Source organism: Oncorhynchus gorbuscha, linkage group LG12 (genome assembly GCF_021184085.1).
Source record: "Oncorhynchus gorbuscha isolate QuinsamMale2020 ecotype Even-year linkage group LG12, OgorEven_v1.0, whole genome shotgun sequence".
In the NCBI taxonomy this organism is placed as follows: Eukaryota; Metazoa; Chordata; class Actinopteri; order Salmoniformes; family Salmonidae; genus Oncorhynchus; species Oncorhynchus gorbuscha.
The window spans coordinates 17812821-17835600 of NC_060184.1; the positions used below are offsets into that span (position 1 = coordinate 17812821).

Below are 22780 nucleotides of genomic sequence, written 5' to 3' on the forward strand. Positions count from 1 at the left end.
TATTAACCCTAGGTTCCGGAGGCTCGGCAGACCAGGAAGTAGCAGGTGGCACGAGACGAAGACTCTGGAACTGTCCAGAGAGGTCGGAAACCTGAGCGGCCAGGTTCTCAACGGCATGACGAGCAGCAGACAATTCCTGCTCGTGTCTGCCGAGCATGGCTCCTTGGATCTCGACGGCAGTGTTACGAGAATCTGTAGTCGCTGGGTCCATTCTTGGTCGGATCCTTCTGTTATGCAGGTGAATGAGGACCCAAAAGCGACTTGGCGAAAACAGAGTCTTTATTCCAGTAAAGGAAATAGGCAATACTCCTGGACAATCAGAGCAGAAAACAAAACATAAAAAACTTAATTCCACTCGTAGTGACGAGGACAGACTGGAGACTCGACCATTAACTGTAGGTTGCCTCGGGAAGGCACCGACCGTAGCAGACTCAGACACCTGCTCACATGCAGCATCTGAGGGAAACAAGACACGACAGGGCGAGACAAAGACACAGCACGGCGAACAATATACAAGGATCCGACAGGACAGAAACGGAAAACAAGGGGAGAAATAGGGACTCTAATCAGAGGGCAAGATACGGAACAGGTGTGAAAAGACTAGATGATTGAGTAGGGGAATAGGAACAGCTGGGAGCAGGAACGGAACGATAGAGAGAAGAGAGAGGGAGGGAGAGAGAAAAAAGGGAACGAACCTAATAAGACCAGCAGGGGGAAAACGAACAGAAGGGAAAGCAAAATGACAAGACAATATAAGACAAAACATGACACAGAGGGAGAGAACGAGGGGTTACCAAAAACCTCTAGTATTCAGTTGTAATTCGCAAAGTAGTTGTGTGTGTGTGTGTGTGTGTGTGTGTGTGTGTGTGTGTGTGTGTGTGTGTGTGTGTGTGTGTGTGTGTGTGTGTGTGTGTGTGTGTGTGTGTGTGTGTGCGTGTGTGCTTGCGTGCGCGTGTGCGTATAACTATAGGGATGCTGAGGGTGCAGCATCCCATGATAAATCGGAATCAAATACAACTTTATTTAAAAATAAATACATTTGTGGACTAGGCCTTTATTACTCCTGTATGAGCAGAGATTATTTCAATTTTTTTTTGCAGATATATTGGTCCGCTAATACAGGACTAGCAAAGGCCTAGTGAACTACTTTTATGAGATTTATTTTCTTTACTTCTTCTGACTTGATGGCTACTACCCAGCCTTCTATTAGTCCAAGAATAAACATTTCTCTGCATTGATCCAAAATTGAGGATTGGTCTCCCTCATCTGTCTATAAAGCAGGAACATGTCTTCAATATAATTAGGTTCTAATGTGAGAGGGCTCTTTTGCCTCTCTTGGAAATTAATTCTGAACAGCTTGTTATTATCTTGGCCCCTGGATGTGTGAATAGTAGATTTACAAGCATTAGGGCCGGGGTATTGTGAGGGGCAGCATTAGAAGCATGTGTGGGGGAGGTCCAGGGACTTTTGTGTGGGCTGTGGTTGGAATCAGCTGTACCCTACACAAAAGCCTTCTGGTTGGAAGAACACAACAGATAAATGTGTTGCAGTGTTTTCAAGAATCCCCAAATAGACATGAGCCAGCTTTAGACCACGGCTCTCTCTGAACAGGCCAGCTGTTAACATGTAGCCTACAGACTCACATAAAGTATGTACATGTACATGTACATGCTTGTTATTGGGAGGGTTCATATCTGTAGTGAATGGAGGGTTCATATCAGTAGTGAATGGAGGGTTCATATCAGTAGTGAATGGAGGGTTCATATGAGTAGTGAATGGAGGGTTCAAATGAGTAGTGAATGGAGGGTTCATATCTGTAGTGAATGGAGGGTTCATATGAGTAGTGAATGGAGGGTTCATATCTGTAGTGAATGGAGGGTTCATATCTGTAGTGAACGGAGGGTTCATATCAGTAGTGAACGGAGGGTTCATATCAGTAGTGAACGGAGGGTTCATATCTGTAGTGAACGGAGGGTTTATATCTGTAGTGAACGGAGGGTTTATATCTGTAGTGAACGGGGGTTCATATCTGTTGTGAACGGAGGGTTCATATCTGTTGTGAACCGAGGGTTCATATCTGTAGTGAACGGAGGGTTCATATCTGTTGTGAACGGAGGGTTCATATCTGTAGTGAACGGAGGGTTCATATCTGTAGTGAATGGAGGGTTCATATCTGTAGTGAATGGAGGGTTCATATCTGTAGTGAATGGAGGTTGAAGGAGGATGTCACAGTTTCTACATTTATGCAAATGTTTAAAAAAATAAGAGTATGTACAAATGTTCCTAAAATGCTATGTGTTGATTACATTAAGTAGATACATTAAAATCGCATAATGGTGGAGTGATGTCACTGAAATGTCCTGGAGGCATTTCTTGTCATTAGGTTCTTGACACATAATTGTCTCCTCTTTGGTCTGTTGGTTGAAATAATTAGCCTTTGACTTTCAATCAGGTCAACCGAGTGATTAGAGCTTAGAGTGTTGAGCGTGGTAATCACAGAGAGATATGGATATCAGAGGCACCTGTATCCTGTATGCTGCATAGGATCAGTAGCCATCTGCAAGACTAGACTCCGACACCCTAGAGATGTGTCAGGGATCTTTAGCTAGGCTGGAGAAGGGGAGAAGGGAGATGGGCATAGATATGGTCCTTGAAGTGAACTGAAATAGGTGTTGGTACTCATTTTGTGTGCTGGAACCGTTTATATGTAGGTGCTGGAATGCCACAATATTCTTAAACCAATATTCTACGAGGTGCTGGTGCTTAGCAGGGTCAGAACATGCTGCAGGCTGTTAGTGACACACTAAATTCCAGCTTCAAAACAAACTACACTGTTGTACTCATAACAATGTTTCACTGCGTGGTGGTTTCTTCCTCTGCTTTTATTCCAGCGTCCATCCTTGTTGACGCTTCATGGTTGTCTGGCCCTGGCACCAACACCTGCCAAAATGGAAAATTCCTGGAGGCTTGTTTGTCTTGACATGTGCAGGCCAGGGGGAGAGAGCCCAGGGGGAGAGAGCCCAGGAGGAGTGAGCTCAGGGGGAGAGAGCCCAGGGGGAGAGAGCCCAGGGCGAGAGAGCCCAGGAGGAGTGAGCCCAGTGGGAGAGAGCCCAGGGGGAGAGAGCCCAGGGCGAGAGAGCCCAGGGGGAGTGAGCCCAGTGGGAGAGAGCCCTGGGGGAGAGCCCTGGGGGAGAGAGCCCAGGGGGAGTGAGCCCAGGGGGAGAGAGCCCAGGGGGAGAGAGCCCAGGGCGAGAGAGCCCAGGGGGAGTGAGCCCAGTGGGAGAGAGCCCTGGGGGAGAGAGCCCTGGGGGAGAGAGCCCAAGGGGAGTGAGCCCAGGGGGAGAGAGCCCAGGGGGAGAGAGCCCATGGCGAGAGAGCCCAGGGGGAGTGAGCCCAGTGGGAGAGAGCCCTGGGGGAGAGAGCCCTGGGGGAGAGAGCCCAAGGGAGTGAGCCCAGGGGGAGAGAGCCCAGGGGGAGTGAGCCCAGGGGGAGAAAGCCCAGGGGAAGAGAGCCCAGGGGGAGTGAGCTCAGTGGGAGAGAGCCCAGTGGGAGAGAACCCAGGGGGAGAGAGCCCAGGGGGAGTGAGCCCAGGGGGAGTGAGCCCAGGAGGAGTGAGCCCAGGGGGAGAGAGCCCAGTGGGAGAGAGCCCTGGGGGAGAGAGCCCAGTGGGAGAGAGCCCAGGATGAGAGAGCCCAGTGGGAGAGAGCCCAGGGTGAGAGAGCCCAGGGGGAGAGAGCCCAGTGGGAGAGGGCCCAGGGGGAGAGAGCCAAGGGGGAGAGAGCCCAGGGGGAGTGAGCTCAGGGGGAGTGAGCTCAGGGGGAGAGAGCCCAGGGAGAGAGAGCCCAGGGGGAGAGAGCCCAGGGGGGAGAGCCCAGGGTGAGAGAGCCCAGTGGGAGAGAGCCCAGTGGAAGAGAGCCCAGGGGGAGAGAGCCCAGGGTGAGAGAGCCCAGGGGGGAGAGCCCAGGGTGAGAGAGCCCAGTGGGAGAGAGCCCAGGGGGAGAGAGCCCAGTGGGAGAGAGCCCAGAGGGAGAGAGCCCAGTGGGAGTGAGCTCAGGGGGAGTGAGCTCAGGGGGGGAGAACCCAAGGGTGGTATTTTTTTCTTTATCTCTGAGTGGTACAGATAAGAGAAGGCATGGGCTGTATTGAACTCTGCTGTGGACTAAGCTGAAAGACTGCCTGTTGACTTGTCTTTTTTTAAAAGAGGGACAGGTGAAGGATGTGAATAGAAAAGAGAAGAGAGGAAATTGGGGTTGTGGGTGTGGCTGACAAGCAAAGGGCAGGTGTAACTTCCACCATCTGTGTGTATGCACACGTACACCCTCACACAGAGGACAACACGTCCAACCACGTAACACTACTCCCAAGGTCTGGTTAACTGCATTAGACTCTGCTGAATGTCTGATTACATCAGGGAAATTGAATAACTCTGTGTTGCTTTAATGTGAGATATCAAGTCAGCTCACAGGATAAAATGAAGGTGTCTTTGAACCAGACCAGAGAGTAGAACTGCCTTGGGATACAAAACTGATAGAGACATACCCCAAGCGACTTACAGCTGTAATCACAGCAAAAGGTGGCGCTACAAAGTATTAACTTAAGGGGGCTGAATAATTTTGCACACCCAATTTTTCAGTTTTTGATTTGTTAAAAAAGTTTGAAATATCCAATAAATGTCATTCCACTTCATGATTGTGTCCCACTTGTTGTCGATTCTTCACAAAAAAATACAGTTTTATATCTTTATGTTTGAAGCCTGAAATGTGGCAAAAGGTCGCAAAGTTCAAGGGGGCCGAATACTTTCGCAAGGCACTGTATATGAAAGAACGTGGACACCCCTTCAAATGAGTGGATTTGGCTATTTCAGACACACCAATTGCTGACAGGTGTAGAAAATCGAGCACACCACCATGCAATCTCCAAAGACAAAAATTGGCAGAAGAATGGCCTTACTGAAGAGCTCAGTGACTTTCAACATGGCACCGTCATAGGATGCCACCTTTCCAACAAGTCAATTCGTAACATTTCTGCTCTGCTGGAGCTGCCACGGTCGACTATAAGTGCTGTTATTGTGAGGTGGAAACATCTAGGAGCAACAATGGCTCAGCCGCAAAGTTCGAGTGCTGAAGCGAGTATTGCGTAAAAATCGTCTGTCCTTGGTTGCAACACTCACTGCTGAGTTTCAAACTGCCTCTGGAAGCAACGTCAGCATAACAGTTGTTTGTCTGGAGCTTCATGAAATGGGTGTCCATGGCTGAGTAGTCGCACAAAAGCCTAAGATCACCATGCGCAATGCCAACTGTCAGCTGGAGTGGTGTTAAGCTCACCGCTATTGGACTCTGGAGCAGTGGAAATACGTTCTCTGGAGTGATGAATCACACTTCACCATCTGGCAGTCCGACGGACTAATCCTGGTTTGGCGGATGCCAGGGGAACGCTACCTGCCCGAATGCATAGTGCCAACTGTAAAGTTTGGTGGAGCAGGAAAAATGGTCTGGGGCTGTTTTTAATAGTTTGGTGTAGGCCCCTTAGTTCCAGTGAAGATAAATCTTAACACCACAGCTTACAATGACATTCTTGATGATTCTGCGCTTCCAACTTTGTGACAACAGTTTGGGTAATGCCCTTTCCTGTTTCAGCATGACAATGCCCCCGTGCACAAATCAAATTCCATACAGAAATGGTTTGTTGAGATCGTTGTGGAAGAACTTGACTGACCTGCACAGAGCCCTGACCTCAACCCCATCGGACACCTTTGGGATGAATTGGAACACTGACTGCGAACCAGGCCTAATCACCCAACATTAGTGCACAACCTTACTAATGCTCTTGTGGCTGAATGGCTCAAGTGGGAAAGTCTTCCCAGAAGAGTGGAGGCTGTTAGAGCAGCAAAGGGGGGACCAACTCCATATTAATGCCCATGAATGAGATGTTCGACATGCAGGTGTCTGCATACTTTTGGTCATGTAGTGTATATACAGTATACTTTCTGTCATATTATCGCAGACTCCCTGCTCTCTCCTTCGATGGAGTTCAGATTGGCTGTCATATTATCACAGATTCCCTGCTCTCTCCTTCAATGGAGTTCAGATTGGCTGTCATATTATCACAGACTCCCTGCTCTCCCCTTGATGGAGTTCAGAATGGCTGTCATATTAACACAAACTCCCTGATCTCTCCTTCTATGGAGTTCAGATTGGCTGTCATTGGCTGTCATATTAACACATACTCCCTGCTCTCTCCTTCCATGGAGTTCAGATTGGCTGTCATATTAACACATACTCCCTGGGAGTTCAGATTGGCTGTCATATTAACACATACTCCCTGCTCTCTCCTTCCATGGAGTTCAGATTGGCTGTCATATTAACACATACTCCCTGCTCTCTCCTTCCATGGAGTTCAGATTGGCTGTCATATTAACACATACTCCCTGCTCTCTCCTTCCATGGAGTTCAGATTGGCTGTCATATTTGAATGGTACACTATTAAAGATTCGACCTATTTGCCAATGCTATGCATTTCCCTTTCCCACATTTTTCTTTCTCATTGTGGTGTAGAACTAGACTGCCACAGGCAGCTCCATTATAGTGCAGCAGCGGTCGGTACTGTTGGTGGGAAAGGCTTTATCTGAAGCTCTTATCTTTGGCCCGCTCCCCAGCTGCCTGTCTGCCGCACACCTGTCTGGGATACCCGCCGAGAGGAGGTGTGTGTGTGTCAGGTTTTAATGTCACATGAACAAGTACAGTAAAATGCCTTTTTTGCAAGCTCCAAACCCAACAATACAGTGATTAGTACTAAAAATAACAAGGTAGAACGGAAACAAATGAGAAATAAAAACAAGAAATAAGAAGAACAGGAGAAAGTAAGAAGACATACAGGATCAGTTCCAATACCATATTTACAATGTGCAATGTTTATAAGGTGACTAGGCATCAGGGTATATGATCAACAGAGTAGCAGCAGCGTATGCGATGAGTGTATGTGAGTGTGAGTGTGCGCGTGTGCTCTTTTGTGTAGAGCCAGAATAAATGTGTCTGCATGTTATGTGTGTATGAGTTTGTAGATTCCTGTGAGTGTGCATGGAGATAAAACATGAAATACAATGGTAAACTCAGACAGTCCGTGTAGCCATTCTGTTAGCTACTGTATTTATCAGACTTATGGCTTGGGGATAGATGCTGTTCAGGAGCCTGTTAGTGTCAGATTGAGGCACCGGTACCGCCGGCCGTGTGGAAGCGTGATGTGTGTGGTGGTGTGGGCTGAAAGGTGCATGAGGACTGTTAGCCAGGCCATCACCATGTGAGGAGAGGGGTCTGGGGTTCAGGGGAACTGAAGGAATGTGTTGAGGTTAGTGAGGACATATTTTGTGGTCACCGCAGAGCATTTGTGAAGTGCAGTTGAGGACACTTCCTCTTCCGTGTAAAATAAAAGTCCAATAGAGTCCAAGAATTTCCTCTCTCTAAACCTCAGAACTTTAGGTGCCTTTTTTAAAAACAGAAATTCACCACATAACATCGGTAAAAAAAAAATGTAATTAGCAAAAGTCAATTGAAAATTCCTAGCGGCCCACCAACGAACTCACATACATCTACCCATTCCAGTTTAGAAACCTTTTCCATTTTCAGTGGTATATCCATACTCATTTCTTACTGTATTCATTTTCTGTTTTTATCATCCAGCTCAATCAAGTTTTTGGGGGGTTTCTGATTATTTACAAGCTTATAGGGCCATGCCTTAGGTTTCTGACCATGCCTTAGGTTTCTGACCATGCCACTCTTAGTGACAGTGAGCATAATATGTGCATTTGACAGCTTGCAGTCCTCTACCACCAGCAGCAGTTACTGTGTAAGGGTGTGGCTGGCTCGTCCGTCACATCTTTCTACTCCTCCAGAGATCTGGTTGCCATGGAGAACCAGGTGGAGCCCAGGTGGCTATGAGAGCTTACCCTTAGTAGTGAAAAAAAAATCCCTTCATTACTTTATAGCATTATCACTAAGCCAGCTCCAGTGTAATTAAAAAGTTAATATTATGTCGATTCTCATTATAGTTGCATGGACTGAAGGATTATTACAACAAACAAAATGTCTTAAACATGTATGTGACTTCAATTGAGCCCTAGAGTGACAGGAACCAGTATTCCCTCCAACTATACTCTGCCCTGTGCTGCACTATGAGATGGGATGCAGTAAGTGGAGGCTGCTGAGGGGAGGACGGCTAATAATAATAACTGGAATGGAGTGAATGTAATGGTGTCCACGAACATGTGTTTGATACCATTCCATTCACTCCATTTCAGCCATTATTATGAGCCATCCTCGCCTCAGCAGCCTCCACTGGATGCAGTGAGAAATAAAAACTCTCTGGTGCAGTAGTGCCATCTCTGCTTCTTGTTGGTCTGCTCTGGGCTGCTGAACTATGGGATGTTGCTAATGGAGGATGCCTCTGGTGTGAGGATGATAGCCTGAGTCAAAGAGTCAATGTGTTGAGGGGGAGCCTTTTAGGAAGACAGACAAAACAAACTCAACCTGCTGAACACCTGCACTACCCTGTACTCCCTCACTGACTGACCATGCAGGGCCAAGACCAGGCCATGTCCTTTTACTTTCTGACAATAGTGAAATGCACTATAATAACACCACCACTGTGGCTGCATGATCCTGAAGCTACAAGCTCAGAAAACAGAATTTTCTTGGATCCAAGTTAGTCAAACAATATAGATTTTTTTGCTTTTATTATTTAGACATATAGCTAATAGTTATAAAACAATCAGAGCAAAAAAACAGGATTGCATTTAAGAGCATTGAAGAGAATGTTTTATAAGCTCAGGGTCGATCGATTACTTATACACCATCCTCAGTATCTATGTAAACTTGAAATAAATAAGTCAAAAGGATCATTTGGCTATGGCATGAAAAAACACATGAATAAGTCTCACATAAATCACACAAAACATAATTTACATAAGATCAATTCAATAAATAAATAAATAGAAAATAACCATGATGGTTTTATGTATGGTATATTGGCAATACACGTGTAAAATAACAATAATGATACAATATCTGGCCAATGATAAATAAGACATTAAAAACAATCATTATTCGACATATAAATTAAGGCAGTTTTACAGCAGGAGTGTACATGAGCTCTAATCCAAGGCATTGATGGCTACACTAGGGCAAACCTTTCAAATTGTATTATGTTCAGAGACAAAGCTAAAATTGAATGTCCACAGATTCACAAGCTAATAAAGTGATAGATACATTTCCAGCCTGTGAATTAAAAGGCAATTGTATGACAACAGTACAGCTAGGATATGCCTTTCTTAGGTCTAGAAGCTAATGCAAAAGCACTTGTGCAGAGATCCTAGAAAAATAAAGTTAACAGTCTAATGCTTTACGTACTTTAGATAAACTAAGATGAGTCTGAAAAATATATAATTCAAGCTCCAAACGGGATTTTAAATCCCCATTAGTAAATGCAGTGGTCGAGGACGGAGACAAACTTCACGCATACTGTATGACGTCCACACGTAAAGGCACAGGTATCTCTTCAGTTTAACAGGCTGGTCGCACAGGCATCTGAAGGAGTATAACCTGCCTGTTTTCTGAGGGATGACATTTGTTGATGTGCCGTGTAAGTCCCGGAGAACTGTAGAACATGGCAGGGCAGTATTTGCATGGGTAGACCTGCGAGGAGTGGAGGAGACGGATGTGCCTCTCCTGGTTGACTCTGTTGGGAAAGTCCTCTCCACAAACAGGGCACAGGTGGCACCCTGAGGAACTCAGATTCAATGGTGCGTGGCTTGGAGTTTTGTCACTCGGTTTTCCTTCGTTTTGGGATAAGGGATAGGCATCGTGGACCTCACTGCTGGTATTGTGGGAAGCTGTGGCATGTTGAGATATTATGTGCTTTTTTAGGTATGCCTGGCGTTTAAACTTTTTCCCACAGTGATGACAATCATAGAGACCCTCCTCTGATCCAATTGATCCCGACTCTGACAGCCCGGGGCTGGGTGTGTCTCTATCACTCCGGCCCTTTATTTCATCAGACACAGCCTTGTCGAGCGCGCACATCTTATCACTCTCTGATTTAATATGTTGTGCACCAGACATTGACGCGTTATTTTGAGGTTTTGGTTTGTGCCAGCGCCTGTGGGAGGCTAGGTTTGCCGGGCAGCTGAAAACCTTATCACATTCAGGGCATCTGTACTCAATCCTCACTATCCTGGAACACTTATGCTGGGCCAACGCGAAAGGGTCGCCATATGCTTCTCTGCACAGTTGACAGACGAACTCACCGAGAGGCTTGTCACCTGCTGCCGGCTGTGGTCTGGGTTTTTGGTCGACGGGAGCCTCTTTAATTTTGAGCCCAAGCACGGGTGATGTGGTCATCTCGTCTTCGAAATGTAGTTTCTTGATAGCTTTGTTTTTTTTTGATGGAGGCTTGTTTTTACGCTCGGTGTCGCTTGAAGGCCTTTTGGTGCCATTCCCGGTGACAGCGGGTAGATTTGTGTTCGTGGTTGTCCCGGTCCGATTGCAGTTGCTAGTACCGATTTTTAGGTCCACAGGGGCAAAGAGGGGATCTAAAGTGGTATGCGATGCAGGTGTGGGAAAGGATTCAGCAGACACCGGTGAGCCGAGATTGAAATGTCTCTCTAAATATCCTTGTTCATGGTCTTTACTGACGGGCCGGGTGGGGCTGTAGAGAACCTGGTACAATGCCTCCGGGTTCCCAAACTGAACAGGTTTAGCATCTTGTCCGGGGGCTGCTGCTGTTGCTGATGCCTCGCAGAACAGGGATGCTGCATCTGCGCGCTCAGGGGAGGATGCGAAAGCTTGTATTTGTTGTCCCTGCTCCACCTCATCAGAGCGGACCCTGTAAGACATAGGGTTTGGTTTCTTGTTCCTTTTCACTAAAAATCCTCTTGGCATTTTTGCGATGGACGGAACAGATTAAGGCACTGTTGACGCACAGATTATGTTGAAATAAAATCCAGGTTCAGGTTATTATTACAGACACATCGGACACTTTGATTGGTTCACCGTTCCCCTGGCTGCTATTGATTCGTTCTCCTCCCGAGATGCTTTCATCACGACATAGCTGCACTCGTTTTAAGGGGAAATTATGATATTGTTCTCGCCCCTTGTTGCCTCATCCCCAACCAATCAGATGGAACTAAGATCCCTATGGATTTGCGGAGTTGGTTTGGGAGGGTGGAGAGAAGGGCTTGGTTTCGGGTGGAAATAAAGGAGGATTTGCAGCTTGCTAAGCAGATGTACCTGAGTTTAAAAAAAAATATTACTATGCACGCATTGCCCCCCCATAACCTCGTCCCATCGAAGGCACACGCCGGGACCCCCCTCTTTTTACGGTCTGATGAGTTTGCATAGAAATGCACACGTGCCTCGGCTTTGTGTCCCTCCTTTATGCGGGAGGGGGGGGGGGCACACAAAGATCTGCCAAAAAGGAGATGTCCATTACTACACAACAACCATTAGAATCTAAAATAAAAATTAGGCAGGGGTGCCTGATTTATCGGACAATGACAAAGATGGTTGGGGTTGGTGTTATTTATTAGTTGGCCTACCCAAAATATTATCGTCTGTGCAGATACACACACACACACACACATTGCTGAGTTGCATGTTTTAATCTGCTTCAATTGCATAATTATTAAGCTTTATTCAAGGCTAAAGAAAATCGACAAATTGTTCAACCAATACAAAGTTTAAACTATAGCCTATTCCTTTAAAACACCACATTTAAAAACCCCAAACAAGCAAATATTTATATTGGAGAGAAAGAAAAAAAAGCAACAAAGAAACATTTCAAGGCATCCATAGCGACATGTGTTGGATACGACAGTTGAACTCTGGACATATGAATCAGTCATTTTACGCATACATAATTAATGAAACAGGGTTCCCTGCTTTGCATTACAATGGCAGCGCTTTTGCAAGCTGTATCCCGCTTGTGATTGAAAGGGAAATTGCACGGTAAAATGTGCAACAAAGCAATCTGGCCAATAGATACTTTCGGCGCGTGCTGTGCGTGATCAGTGTGGTTTGAACAAAGCCGACCGTCTCCAAACGGGCCCTACCCTGATTATCTCTCCGTTAAAAACAGCCAAACCCAATTCCTTTAGGGTCATATCCCATCTCTAAAATATAGCCTAAAGGCTATCCACCACCATGGCGAGGAACGAGAAGACTTGTCTAGTTTGGCTAATGCGTCAAGATTTAATTCCATAATAATTTGTGCGATAAACCACATGCCAGATGTCTGACCAAGTCTTTTTGTTTCTTTTGACAGAATTTCACCGAATATGATATTTGAATGGCATAGGCTATCCGGTTATTAATAGGCATCTACATGTATATAACTATAAAGTTGCTCAAACTAATCTTCTACGTGAAATTATTTTAATTAAAGTAATTATCCAAGGCCCAAACAATGATGCAAATAATAATTTAAGATCTTTTTCAGTACGTAAAATTTTTAAAAAGTGTTTGAAAAAATGGTATTCTAACATGACCTACAGTATAAGCCTATAATATAGGCCTATAGGTCATGCTAGAATACCATGTTTTCAAACACTTTTTAAATTGCCTTCCTCTGGGAAATTGTTTGCATTAAAATGGCTAATTATTCAATAGCCAGGGGATGACACAATTCATTGGGTGTCATTGAGCCATGTCATTTCATAGATTCATATATTGTACCAATTAACGTTTATCTTACCGAGCTATTTGATAATCGCTTGAACGATCCCATACCTTGAGGCGCGTGTGCGGCTATTTGTTCATTGGCGTGTGCTGCGCAAAGAGAGGCAGTGAAGATTTGAGCCTCATTACCATACAGCTGTAGAATATAGAACCCCTCCTCGCACTCACTAAATCCACTTTCATCTAGGCCTAGGTCGTATCAGTCATCCCAATAACATTTGCAGTTACAATTACAAGTGACCTTTTAATGCGAATTTGAGCAAAAACTGTTATGTGAGAAAGCAGAATTTGACAATTCGTTGTGACTTTATTATAACACTTAATGAGGATTGTTTTGTTTTCTCTGTTTTCTCAAATCAGTCAACTTTAACTTCTCATAAAATTAAGAGAACTACAAGTTAGTGTTCTTGTTCATGCTAAAAGTGTGTACATAGCCTAATATCCTTGTCTACCTAAAATCACAAGTACATTTATTAAAAACATTGGCTACTGTATTTTCTGTTCAAATGAACTCAATTGAATGTCAATGTTTTTACTACAGTTGGATGATTCTACAACGTTTAAATTCAATAAAAACAATGGAATATTTATTTGTGATGAATATGTCATTTAAAATGTGGGTTGAGGTAAAATAAGATGTCGGAGCAGTTACAGTAGTCCAGGCTGGGCATACATAGTCAGGTGGTACCTGTTGTACCTCAGGTAATTCAGAGTGCTGGTCTTCAGGGAAGCCAATCCCCCACTTGTTTCAAACACCTTCTTGAGAAACACGTTCGGTTCCTCAATAATGTCCAGCTTCTCATCTACCATTCTCTGAACAAGCTCTGAAATGGACACATCATTGTGGTCCTGGAGAAAGAGAGAAGGCCTTCGTTAAAAGCCCCCCCCCCCCCCCTTCAAAAAAGACCATAGCAATGACAAATAGTATCGGTAGACAAACATGTGAATGGAGAAAGATGAGACAAATCCAACCTGCACTTTAGTTGATTCCATTATCTGGTGCATTTCCTGCTCAAAGTCTGCAAAGCGATCATGATATATCGCCAGGCACCATTTCTCCCTGAAATAACTACCAACACCCCCCCCCCCCCCCACACACACACACACACATACAAACACATACACGCACGCACACACATGCACACACATTTAGTGCATTCACCTAAGAACCCCCAACAGAACAGCAACAGCATGGACAATTCATTATTTTAACAGTTGATGATGTGTTCAGTCAGCTCCAATAATGACATTGAGAGTGGCCTCATTCAGAGCCATGACAAGGGCCAGTGATGAATCCAGATGTAGTAAGTGTTAGACAGCTTTATGAACACGGCAGGGTGGCTACGCTTCTCCACAGAGCAGAAGAAGCAGATTGGGAACCTGCATTAATAGATTAGACCCAGGGACAATGGCTCCTATATATGGCGTGTTGAAACATCAGAAACGAGGTCACTCAAACACCAATCTCCAACCGCTGGCCTACCTGCAAACACTGACAGGGAACAGTATCTTGAAGACATACTTCTTCTGAGAGAGCTGCCTACTCAAAATGCAGATTTACATAAAGACAGTGTGTTGATTTACTTTTTTCCTTGACCATACTTGTATTGTCTGTAAACATTTTAAATGTAACTATATATTACATGGCCAGGAGTGTATGGACACCTGCTCGTCAAACATTGTTTCAAAATCATGGGCATTAATATGGAGTTGGTCCCCCCTTTGCTGCTATAACAGCCTCCACTCTTCTGGGAAGGCTTTCCACTAGATGTTGGAACATTGCTGCAGGGACTTGCTTCCATTCAGCCACAAGAGTATTAGTTAGTTTGGGCACTAATGTTGGGCGATTAGGCCTGGCTCGCAGTCGGCGTTCCAATTCATCCCAAAGATGTTCGATGAGGTTGAGTTCAGGGCTCTGTGCAGGCCAGTCAAGTTCTTACGCACCGATCTCGACTAACCATTTATGTATGGACCTCGCTTGTGCACGGGGGCATTATCATGCTGAAACAGTCCAATGTTGGCAAGCTTTATACCACTCCAGCCAACGCTTGTCAATGTGCATGACAATCTTAGGCTTGTGTGCGGCTGCTTGGCCATGGAAACCCATTTCATTAAGCTCCAGACGAACAGTTATTGTGCTGACATGGTTTCCAAAGAGTGTTGCTATCGAGGATAGATGATTTTTTACACGCAATGTGCTTCAGCACTAGTCAGTCCTGCTCTGTGAGCTTGTGTGGCCTACCACTTCACGGTTGAGCCATTGTTGCTCCTAGACATTTCCACTTCACAATAACAGCCCTTACAGTTGACCAGGGCAGCTCTAGCAGGTCAGAAATTTGACGAACTGACTTGTTGGAAAGGTGGCATCCTATCCCGGTGCCAAGTTGAAAGTCACTGAGCTCTTCAGTACGGGCCATTCTACTGACAATGTTTGTCTATGGAGATTGCATGGCTGTGTGCTCGATTTTATACAAGGTGTGGCTGAAATAGCAGAATCCACTAATTTGAAGGTGTGTCCACATGCTTTTGGCCATCTAGTGTATCTTTCCAGAGACCTGAATCTCCCCACTCCCTCCTCTCTGTGGTGTACTGTAATGTAAACCACCCCAGCAGCTACCTACCTGTAGAGGTCGTGAACCAGCCCTTCATCATAACGGGAACACAGGCGGTTGAGCAGCAGCTCATGTTTCCCATAGAGACACAGGTAGTTGGAGACTGGCAAGGGCTTCAGTGACAGACAGGTGATTGTCTCCACCATGCCATACTGGTTCAGGTGCAGGTGGAAATAGTTGCCAGTCTCAATGCGGCCAGTCAGGATCTCTCTTCCCTGGGGAGAATAGGACAAATCAGACAGGGATTTCAGTATTGTTGTTAACATCACAACTTGTATGAGAACTTGGAAAAATAATCTCGATCTTTTTCAGAACTTGCATTTCAAAATGAGCAGTCACAAAGAGAAATGCATACTTATGTGACAAAATAATCAAGCCATGCACTTTCTAGTGAAGATTTAAAATGGTACCTACCTCTACAGGGTGAACTGCAGATGGTCTTTGCTCTGGTTTGGTAGCATGGAGATAACTGTATCCTCCTGGCAGTCTACCACCTTGGTAAAAACCGTGTGTACAGATAAAATAGTTGAACTGGGTTTTGTGGGTCTACTGATGCCAATAAACAATGAAAACCCAGGCATGACTCCCAAGTCACAGACATGTCTTGCTTACAGTGTCTGAAAATAATGTTTCCAACTGTGGGATGCTTTAAAATACCTAATTAGTGTAATATTGATAAAAACACATGGTAACTTGATGAGCAATAAATAGTTACAGTACTATATTCATGTTCAAATGAACAGAATTGTATGTGTGGATAACTACCACAGTTTAACAGACAATGCTGTAGAATAATGCCGAGTGATAAGGTATTTCTACCACTAGGAAAAACGTTCAAGGCTTTTCAATTGGTTTGAAACGGACAAAAATAAGTGGTTGTTTTGTGAGCACAGCTCTTCACCTGACCCTGTTTACCCTGTGACTAAACAAATACAGAATCGGCCATTGTTATGGTTCATTGTTGTTTGATGATCAAACAGTAAAATGAGAAAGAAGCGAGTAGCTCAGAGATTCCATTACTCGGGAACAATGTAGCATTACATAAAAATGTGAGATGGAGTACATTGTCCTGAACAGACAGGATAACAGGACATACAAGGTGCGAACCTTTGGGTTTTGAATAAATCAACAATGATAGAAAAAAAATGGCAATTAGTTATAATTAGAATTATGACTCAATCAGTATTATAAACTGGGTGATTCGGGCCCCGAATGCCAAGGCTAAAGGCTGTATCCATGCACTCCGCGCGTCGTCGTCATTAAGAACAGCCCTTAGCCGTGGTATACTGGCCATATTCCACATCCCCTCAGGCCATATTGCTTAACTATAACACATGGATGAAGATCATTTCTCTGGCTATTTCTGTGTTGGACGGCAGCAGACCTTGGATCTTGGCTTGTGTGTAGATGGGGATGAGGCGGTCCAGGTTGGCTGGAGACTTGACGGCCGGCTCCAGCGTGGGGTCGAAGAAGGGCAGCAGAGCAGCAGCCAGCTCCTGGCCTACCTCCCTAGAGTTGAAGCTGGAGTGGGACCACTGGTCTGCGAGATAGCGCCGGGCAAACTTGGTGAGGGGCCCGGCTGCGCGGATGGTGGAGTCGTTCGTATGGAATGTGGTGTCTATGACCAGTCGGCCGTCGTACACCAGACAGGCGTCGTTGATGGTCTTAAAGGCATCGTAGTCCACACCTTTGGAAGAGAGGTTCATAAAGACCTACAGAGAAATCAAGGATGGTTAGACAGTTTTACTACATTAAATGATCCTGCTACCAACTATTTTACTCTGCTCATACGATTATGAAATCCACAATTAAAATGGACAATAAGAGACCAAAAATGATTGAAGCCCACAACACCTCTGATATACATTCCATTTTAGAGACCTGTTACAAATTCACTAAATCAAGTATGAAGCTACTGCACCCTAGTAAGAGCGCCTCTTTTCTCTCAGAGATGGTGATTTGGACTTACAGAGCACTCCAGCCGGAGAGGCTGACTGTCACTGGTGAAGGACAAGGAGGTGATTGGCTCAGGGTTCTGTCCGTCATTCATCTGGGCCAGCAAGCAGTTGTGGTGAACATGGACCCCACTCTTCTCCAAGGCCTTCTTTATGGCCTTCTCCACTGTGGGGTTGCTGAAGCACGATCTGGGGCTGCAGCTGGAGCCCTCCGTGGTAGGCAGATGGACCAGGTGGATGCGATAGCCTTGGACATCCAGGCATAACAGAGTCTCCACACAGGTGTACGCGTCAATGGTGTTGCCATACACTATGGCATTACCTGTAGTGCAACAAAAACAAGACATTCCAACCAAAAACAGATTGAATGAATAGCGAGCTTGATACAATTTACAATCACAAGAGGATTGGTTGAAATGTATTACAGCCAGCCTTCTCAAATTACTCAGATGCTATGTGGATGGAGAAGATCGGGTCACTTGGCAACAAGGGGGCATGGCAACCACACAAAGACTGCCTAATCTTCTCTTTGTCAGTGAAGAGCTGTGGAGGAGGGATGAGAGCAGCTATTTGAGTGACCTCTGAATTCTTACAGCTCAGCCTCTCCTGATGATGAAACTCACTGATGTTAATAATGACGGTAATAGGAGGATCTATATTAGTTTAGCCTCAGTGAATGTGTCCTTTGATGCACACGTTTCAGAAGTGGCCCTTTTCTCCTCAATCTAGCCATCCCTAACCTTGGGCTTATTATCCTAAATGGGAAGAACAACCATGGCTGCCGCATTCCAGTTGATTTGAGACAGTAATGTAGATATTGTCCCTGAATAAAATAATTTCTAAAGCCTGTATAAAAAAGTATTGTACTCTTTTTTGGGGGGGATAAAAGGAGAAGAATTGTATAATAGTATACATTCAAGTAAGCATCATTCTGGTCGAAAAACTAGAGATCATCCCAAATTTTGTAATCATCATTTATAAGGACTGCAAGCATGAAGTTGATGCATTTATGTAGAATGAAAGCTGTTCAATGAAGCACCCCACTTTTAGTCAGGGCTTTGCTTTTCTTTCTCTGTCCATGGTGCTGAAGTGGACGGCTACAGCAGTGCCACTACAGAGGACAATGCTGCCAGTACACTTTAAATGCTTTTTATATTTCTATGAAGTAAATCATTATTATTCCTCCTTTCTATGATTATTTTGCTGAAATTAAAAGGAATAAGGAACAAGATGGTGCCGGAGAGGATGGCAGACGTTTTACGTACCCCCAGCCGATTGTGTTTTTGTTGTTGTTTATTTGCGTTGTTTGTAACTTATTTTTATACTTATTTTGTACATAATGTTGCCACTACTGTCTCTTATGACCGAAAATAACTTCTAGACATGATTACTTACCACGGACGAGCAGAATCCTCTTTTCCTTTCACAACTTTGACAAGGCAGACGCGAACGATACACTGCTTCCTCGGAAACAAGCCCTGATTCCCGTGATCTGCGTGAAGAGGAGGCGGAGAAAGAGGGTCTGGCTGCCTTCTGAGAATTCGTAGGCGATCGAATATATCCCTACTACCCTCCTTTCTGCTAGCAAACGTGCAATCTTTGGACAATAAAATCGACAAGTTACGCGGAGGATTAAGCTACCAATGGGACATTAAAAACTGTAACATCCTATGCTTCACGGAGTCGTGGCTGAATGATGACATCATCAACATACAGCTGGCTGGTTATACGATGTACCGGCAGGATAGAACAGTGGCATCTGGTAAGACAAGGGGCGACGGTCTATTTATTTTTGTAAACAACAGCTGGTACACGATATCTAAGGAAGTCTCGAGCTATTGCTCGCCAGAGGTAGAATATCTCATGATAAGCTGTAGACCACGCTACCTACCGAGAGTTTTCATCTGTATTCTTTGTAGCTGTTTACATACCACCAGAGTCAGAGGCTAAGACAGCATTGAATGAGCTGAATTCCGCCATAAGCAAACAAGAAAATGCTTACACAGAGACAGCGCTCCTAGTAGCTGTGGACTTTAATGCAGGGAAACTTTAATTTGTTTTATCAAATTTCTATCAGCATGTTAAATGTGCAACCAGAGGGAAAATAACTCTGGACCACCTTTACTCTACACATAGAGACGCATACAAAGCTCTCCCTCGCCCTCCATTTGGAAAATCTGACCATGATTCTATCCTCCTGATTCTAGCACCAGTGACTAGATCAATAAAAAAGTGGTCAGAGGAAGCAAATGCTAAGCTACCGGACTGTTTTGCTAGCACAGACTGGAATATGTTCCAGGATTTCAACAATGGCATTGAGTAGTACACCACATTAGTCATTGGCTTCATCAATAAGTCAATTGATGACATCGTCCCCACAATGACTGTACGTACATACCCCAAACAAAAGCCATGGATTACAGGCAGCATCCGCACTGAGCTAAAGGCTAGAGCTGCCGCTTTCAAGGAGCTTATAAGAAATCCCGCTATGCCCTCAGACGAACCATCAAACAGGCAAAGCGTCAATACAGGACTAAGATCGAATCGTACTACACTGGCTCTGACGCTCGTCGGATGTGGCAGGGCATGCAAACCATTACAGACTACAAAGGGAAGCACAGCCGGGAGCTGCCCAGTGACACGAGCCTACCAGACAAGCTAAACCACTTCTATGCTCGCTTTAAGGAAAATAACACTGAAACATACATGACAGTTCCGAAAGACTGTGTGATCACTCTCTCCACAGCCGATGTGATCCTCAACACAGGGGCCCCTCAGGGGTGCGTGCTCAGTCCCCTCCTGTACTGCCTGTTCACTCATGACTGCACGGCCAGGCACGACTCCAACACCATCATTACATTTGCCAATGACACAACAGTGGTAGGCCTGATCACCGACAACGACGAGACAGTTTATAGGGAGGAGGTCAGAGACCTGGCCATGAGATGCCAGGACAACAACCTCTCCCTCAACGTGATCAAGACAAAGGAGATGATTGTGGACTACAGTAAAAAGAGGAACGAGCATGCCCCCATTCTCATCGACAGGGCTGCAGTGGAGCAGGTTGAGGGCTTCAAGTTCCTTGGTGTCCACATCACCAACAAACTAACATGGTCCAAGCGCATCAAGACAGTCGTGAAGAGGGCATGACAAAACCTAGGAGACTGAAAAGATTTGGCATGAGTCCTCAGATCCTCAAAAGGTTCCACAGCTGCACTCTCGAGAGCATCCTGACTGGTTGCATCATTGCCTGGTATGGCAACTGCTCGGCCTCCGACCGCAAGGCACTACAGAGGGTAGTGCGAACAGCCCAGTACATCACTGGAGCCAAGCTTCCTGCCATCCAGGACCTCTTCAAGAGGTGGTGTCAGAGGATGGCCCTACAAATTGTCAAAGACTCCAGCCACCCTAGTCATAGACGGTTTTCTCTGCTACTGCACGGCAAGCGGAACCGGAGCGCCAAGTCTACCTCAAATAACCGGTGCCCCCGCACATTGACTCTGTATTGGTACCCCCCTGTATATAGCCTGCTGCTCTTTAATGACTTGTTACTTTTATCTCTTATTCGTATCTGTATTTTTTCGGCGCATGTGACTAATACAATTTGATTAGATTTGAACCAATATGTCTTCAACATATTTTTTTGGGGGTCGACATTAGATTCATAGTAGAAGTAATTTGCATTTAGTAAATGATTTCCTCCATAATGAATAGATCCCCTAATTAATAGGCTTAATCTGAATCACTGCACATCTCATATTTCTTCAGATGAAAAATATGAATTCTACTTAAGCACATCAGTCTTTTCATCAGCAGAAAACCTTACATTCCAAATAGCACCCTATTCCCTTTATAGTGCACTACTTTTGACCAGGCTCCTATATAGGGAATATGGTACCATTAGGGAGCTGGCCTCTCAGAAATTAGTATCACCCTGTAAATGGAGGGAGATGGAGGAGGCAGACCTGGTTGAGAGAAATGAAAGATTTCCCTCTCACTAATTAGACCCTAATTATTCAGACTTTTGAATAATGTTACATCCGTGGAAATTAATGTAAGGGCGCCTTTAGCACTTCCTACATACAGTAGTATACCAAACATAAAGAACACCTTCCTAATATTGAGTTGCACCCCCCTTTGCCCTCAGAACAGCCTCAATTCATCGGCGGATGGACTCTACAAGGTGTCGAAAGCGTTCCACAGGGATGCTGTCCCATGTTGACTCCACAGTTGTGTCAAGTTGGCTGGATGTCCTTTGGATGGTGGACCATCATATATATTTTTATACTTTTTTAAAATTGAAGAACACATAGACAAAAAACGGTCTGGCAGGTACAGTATACGTACATCATGCGTACAACAGTAACATCATCTTTGAATTAGACAATGTACAAAACCCATTTTTCCCAGTATTCCTGGTCTCTCCATGTGTTCTTAAAAGGGCATACGCTCCATATTGTGTATTTCTTTAACAATGTCTACCCATTGGGTCACGAGGTCTTTTGTAGCCATTTCCTAGTGACAGCCTTTTTACTGGCTGCCAGTAGGACCTTCAACAGGTACTTTTCTCTATTGTGTAAATTATCAGGTATTTCATCCAAGGACAAAGAAATTCATGTTTGATGAAAGCTTGTTCTATGTCAAAACCAGTTAGTTTTTTTCTTATTTCTCCGCAGTAGGATTAAACAGCAGGGCAGGACCAAAATATATGAGTGTGATCCGCCCTTGATAGCCCACATTCTCTCCAATAGTCTATTTGATTTCAGTTGAGGTGTTTAGGTGAAGAAACGCATAACATCCTTCCAACAGATTTTTCCCCATACCTCAAATTAGTAGAGCTTAATTGAGTCGTAAATCAAATCAAACCTTGATATCCGTTTGTCCCATTCCCTAAACTGTTTAGGCGGGATTTCTATGGGCAGTGATTGGAACAAATACAGTCACCTCGGCAGGATGTTCATTTGGATTGTTTAGATTCTACTACTAAGATCCAAAGGAAGTGAATTCCACCTGTCCAGGTCATCATATATTTTCTTGTTGATGGGAACATAATTCATGTCATAAAGTTTGGGTGTATCTTTTGGTAGGTTTACTTTAAGATATTTAATGGATGAAGTGGTCCACTGGAAGTTATACCTGCTCTTCAGTGCTTCCTGTGGGATATGATTATATACTAGGGCTTGGGTCTTGTGTATGTTAAGCACACACCCTGAATATCTTCCAGATGTTTGTAAAACATCCATCAATCTACTGCCTGGGTCTTTAAAGAACAAGAGAACATCATCAGCATACATGCAAATCTTATGTCCACTGCCTCTTACTGTTACTCCCTCTAAATATGGGTCCTGTCTTATTGCCTGGGCTAATGGCTCGATGTTCAAGGAGAAGAGCCTGGGTGAAAGATTACAGCCTTGTCTTGCCCCACATTCTAAAATGATCATTAGTGACAAATGTCCATTCATCTTTATTCTGGCAGTCGGACATGAAT

At 44.7% G+C, this 22780-nt stretch overlaps 2 protein-coding genes across 3 annotated transcripts in view; both read right to left on the reverse strand.

The window, feature by feature from the left end:
* Positions 1–8711: 8711 nt before the first annotated feature.
* LOC123990629 (insulinoma-associated protein 1a-like) lies at positions 8712–11306 on the reverse strand. The gene has a single exon (XM_046291272.1). It carries the CDS (start codon positions 10929–10931, stop codon positions 9555–9557), a length of 1377 nt encoding a protein of 458 aa, XP_046147228.1. The 5' UTR covers positions 10932–11306; the 3' UTR covers positions 8712–9554.
* Positions 11307–11555: 249 nt separating this feature from the next.
* cfap61 (cilia and flagella associated protein 61) overlaps positions 11556–22780 on the reverse strand; it is a 32138-nt gene continuing 20913 nt past the window's right edge. For both annotated transcript variants that reach the window (XM_046291268.1, XM_046291266.1), the window contains exons 21-26: positions 17307–17614; positions 16722–17049; positions 15752–15831; positions 15347–15552; positions 13698–13794; positions 11556–13574 (exon numbers count right to left, since the gene is read on the reverse strand). In XM_046291268.1, the coding sequence (XP_046147224.1) occupies positions 13374–13574; positions 13698–13794; positions 15347–15552; positions 15752–15831; positions 16722–17049; positions 17307–17614 (1220 nt within the window). In that variant the 3' untranslated portion in view covers positions 11556–13373. The remainder of the gene's footprint in view (positions 13575–13697; positions 13795–15346; positions 15553–15751; positions 15832–16721; positions 17050–17306; positions 17615–22780) is intronic.

Excerpts from the sequence above, each read along its gene's own strand:
- LOC123990629 (XM_046291272.1), bottom strand. The coding sequence starts at position 10,931 with ATGCCAAGAGGATTTTTAGTGAAAAGGAACAAGAAACCAAACCCTATG.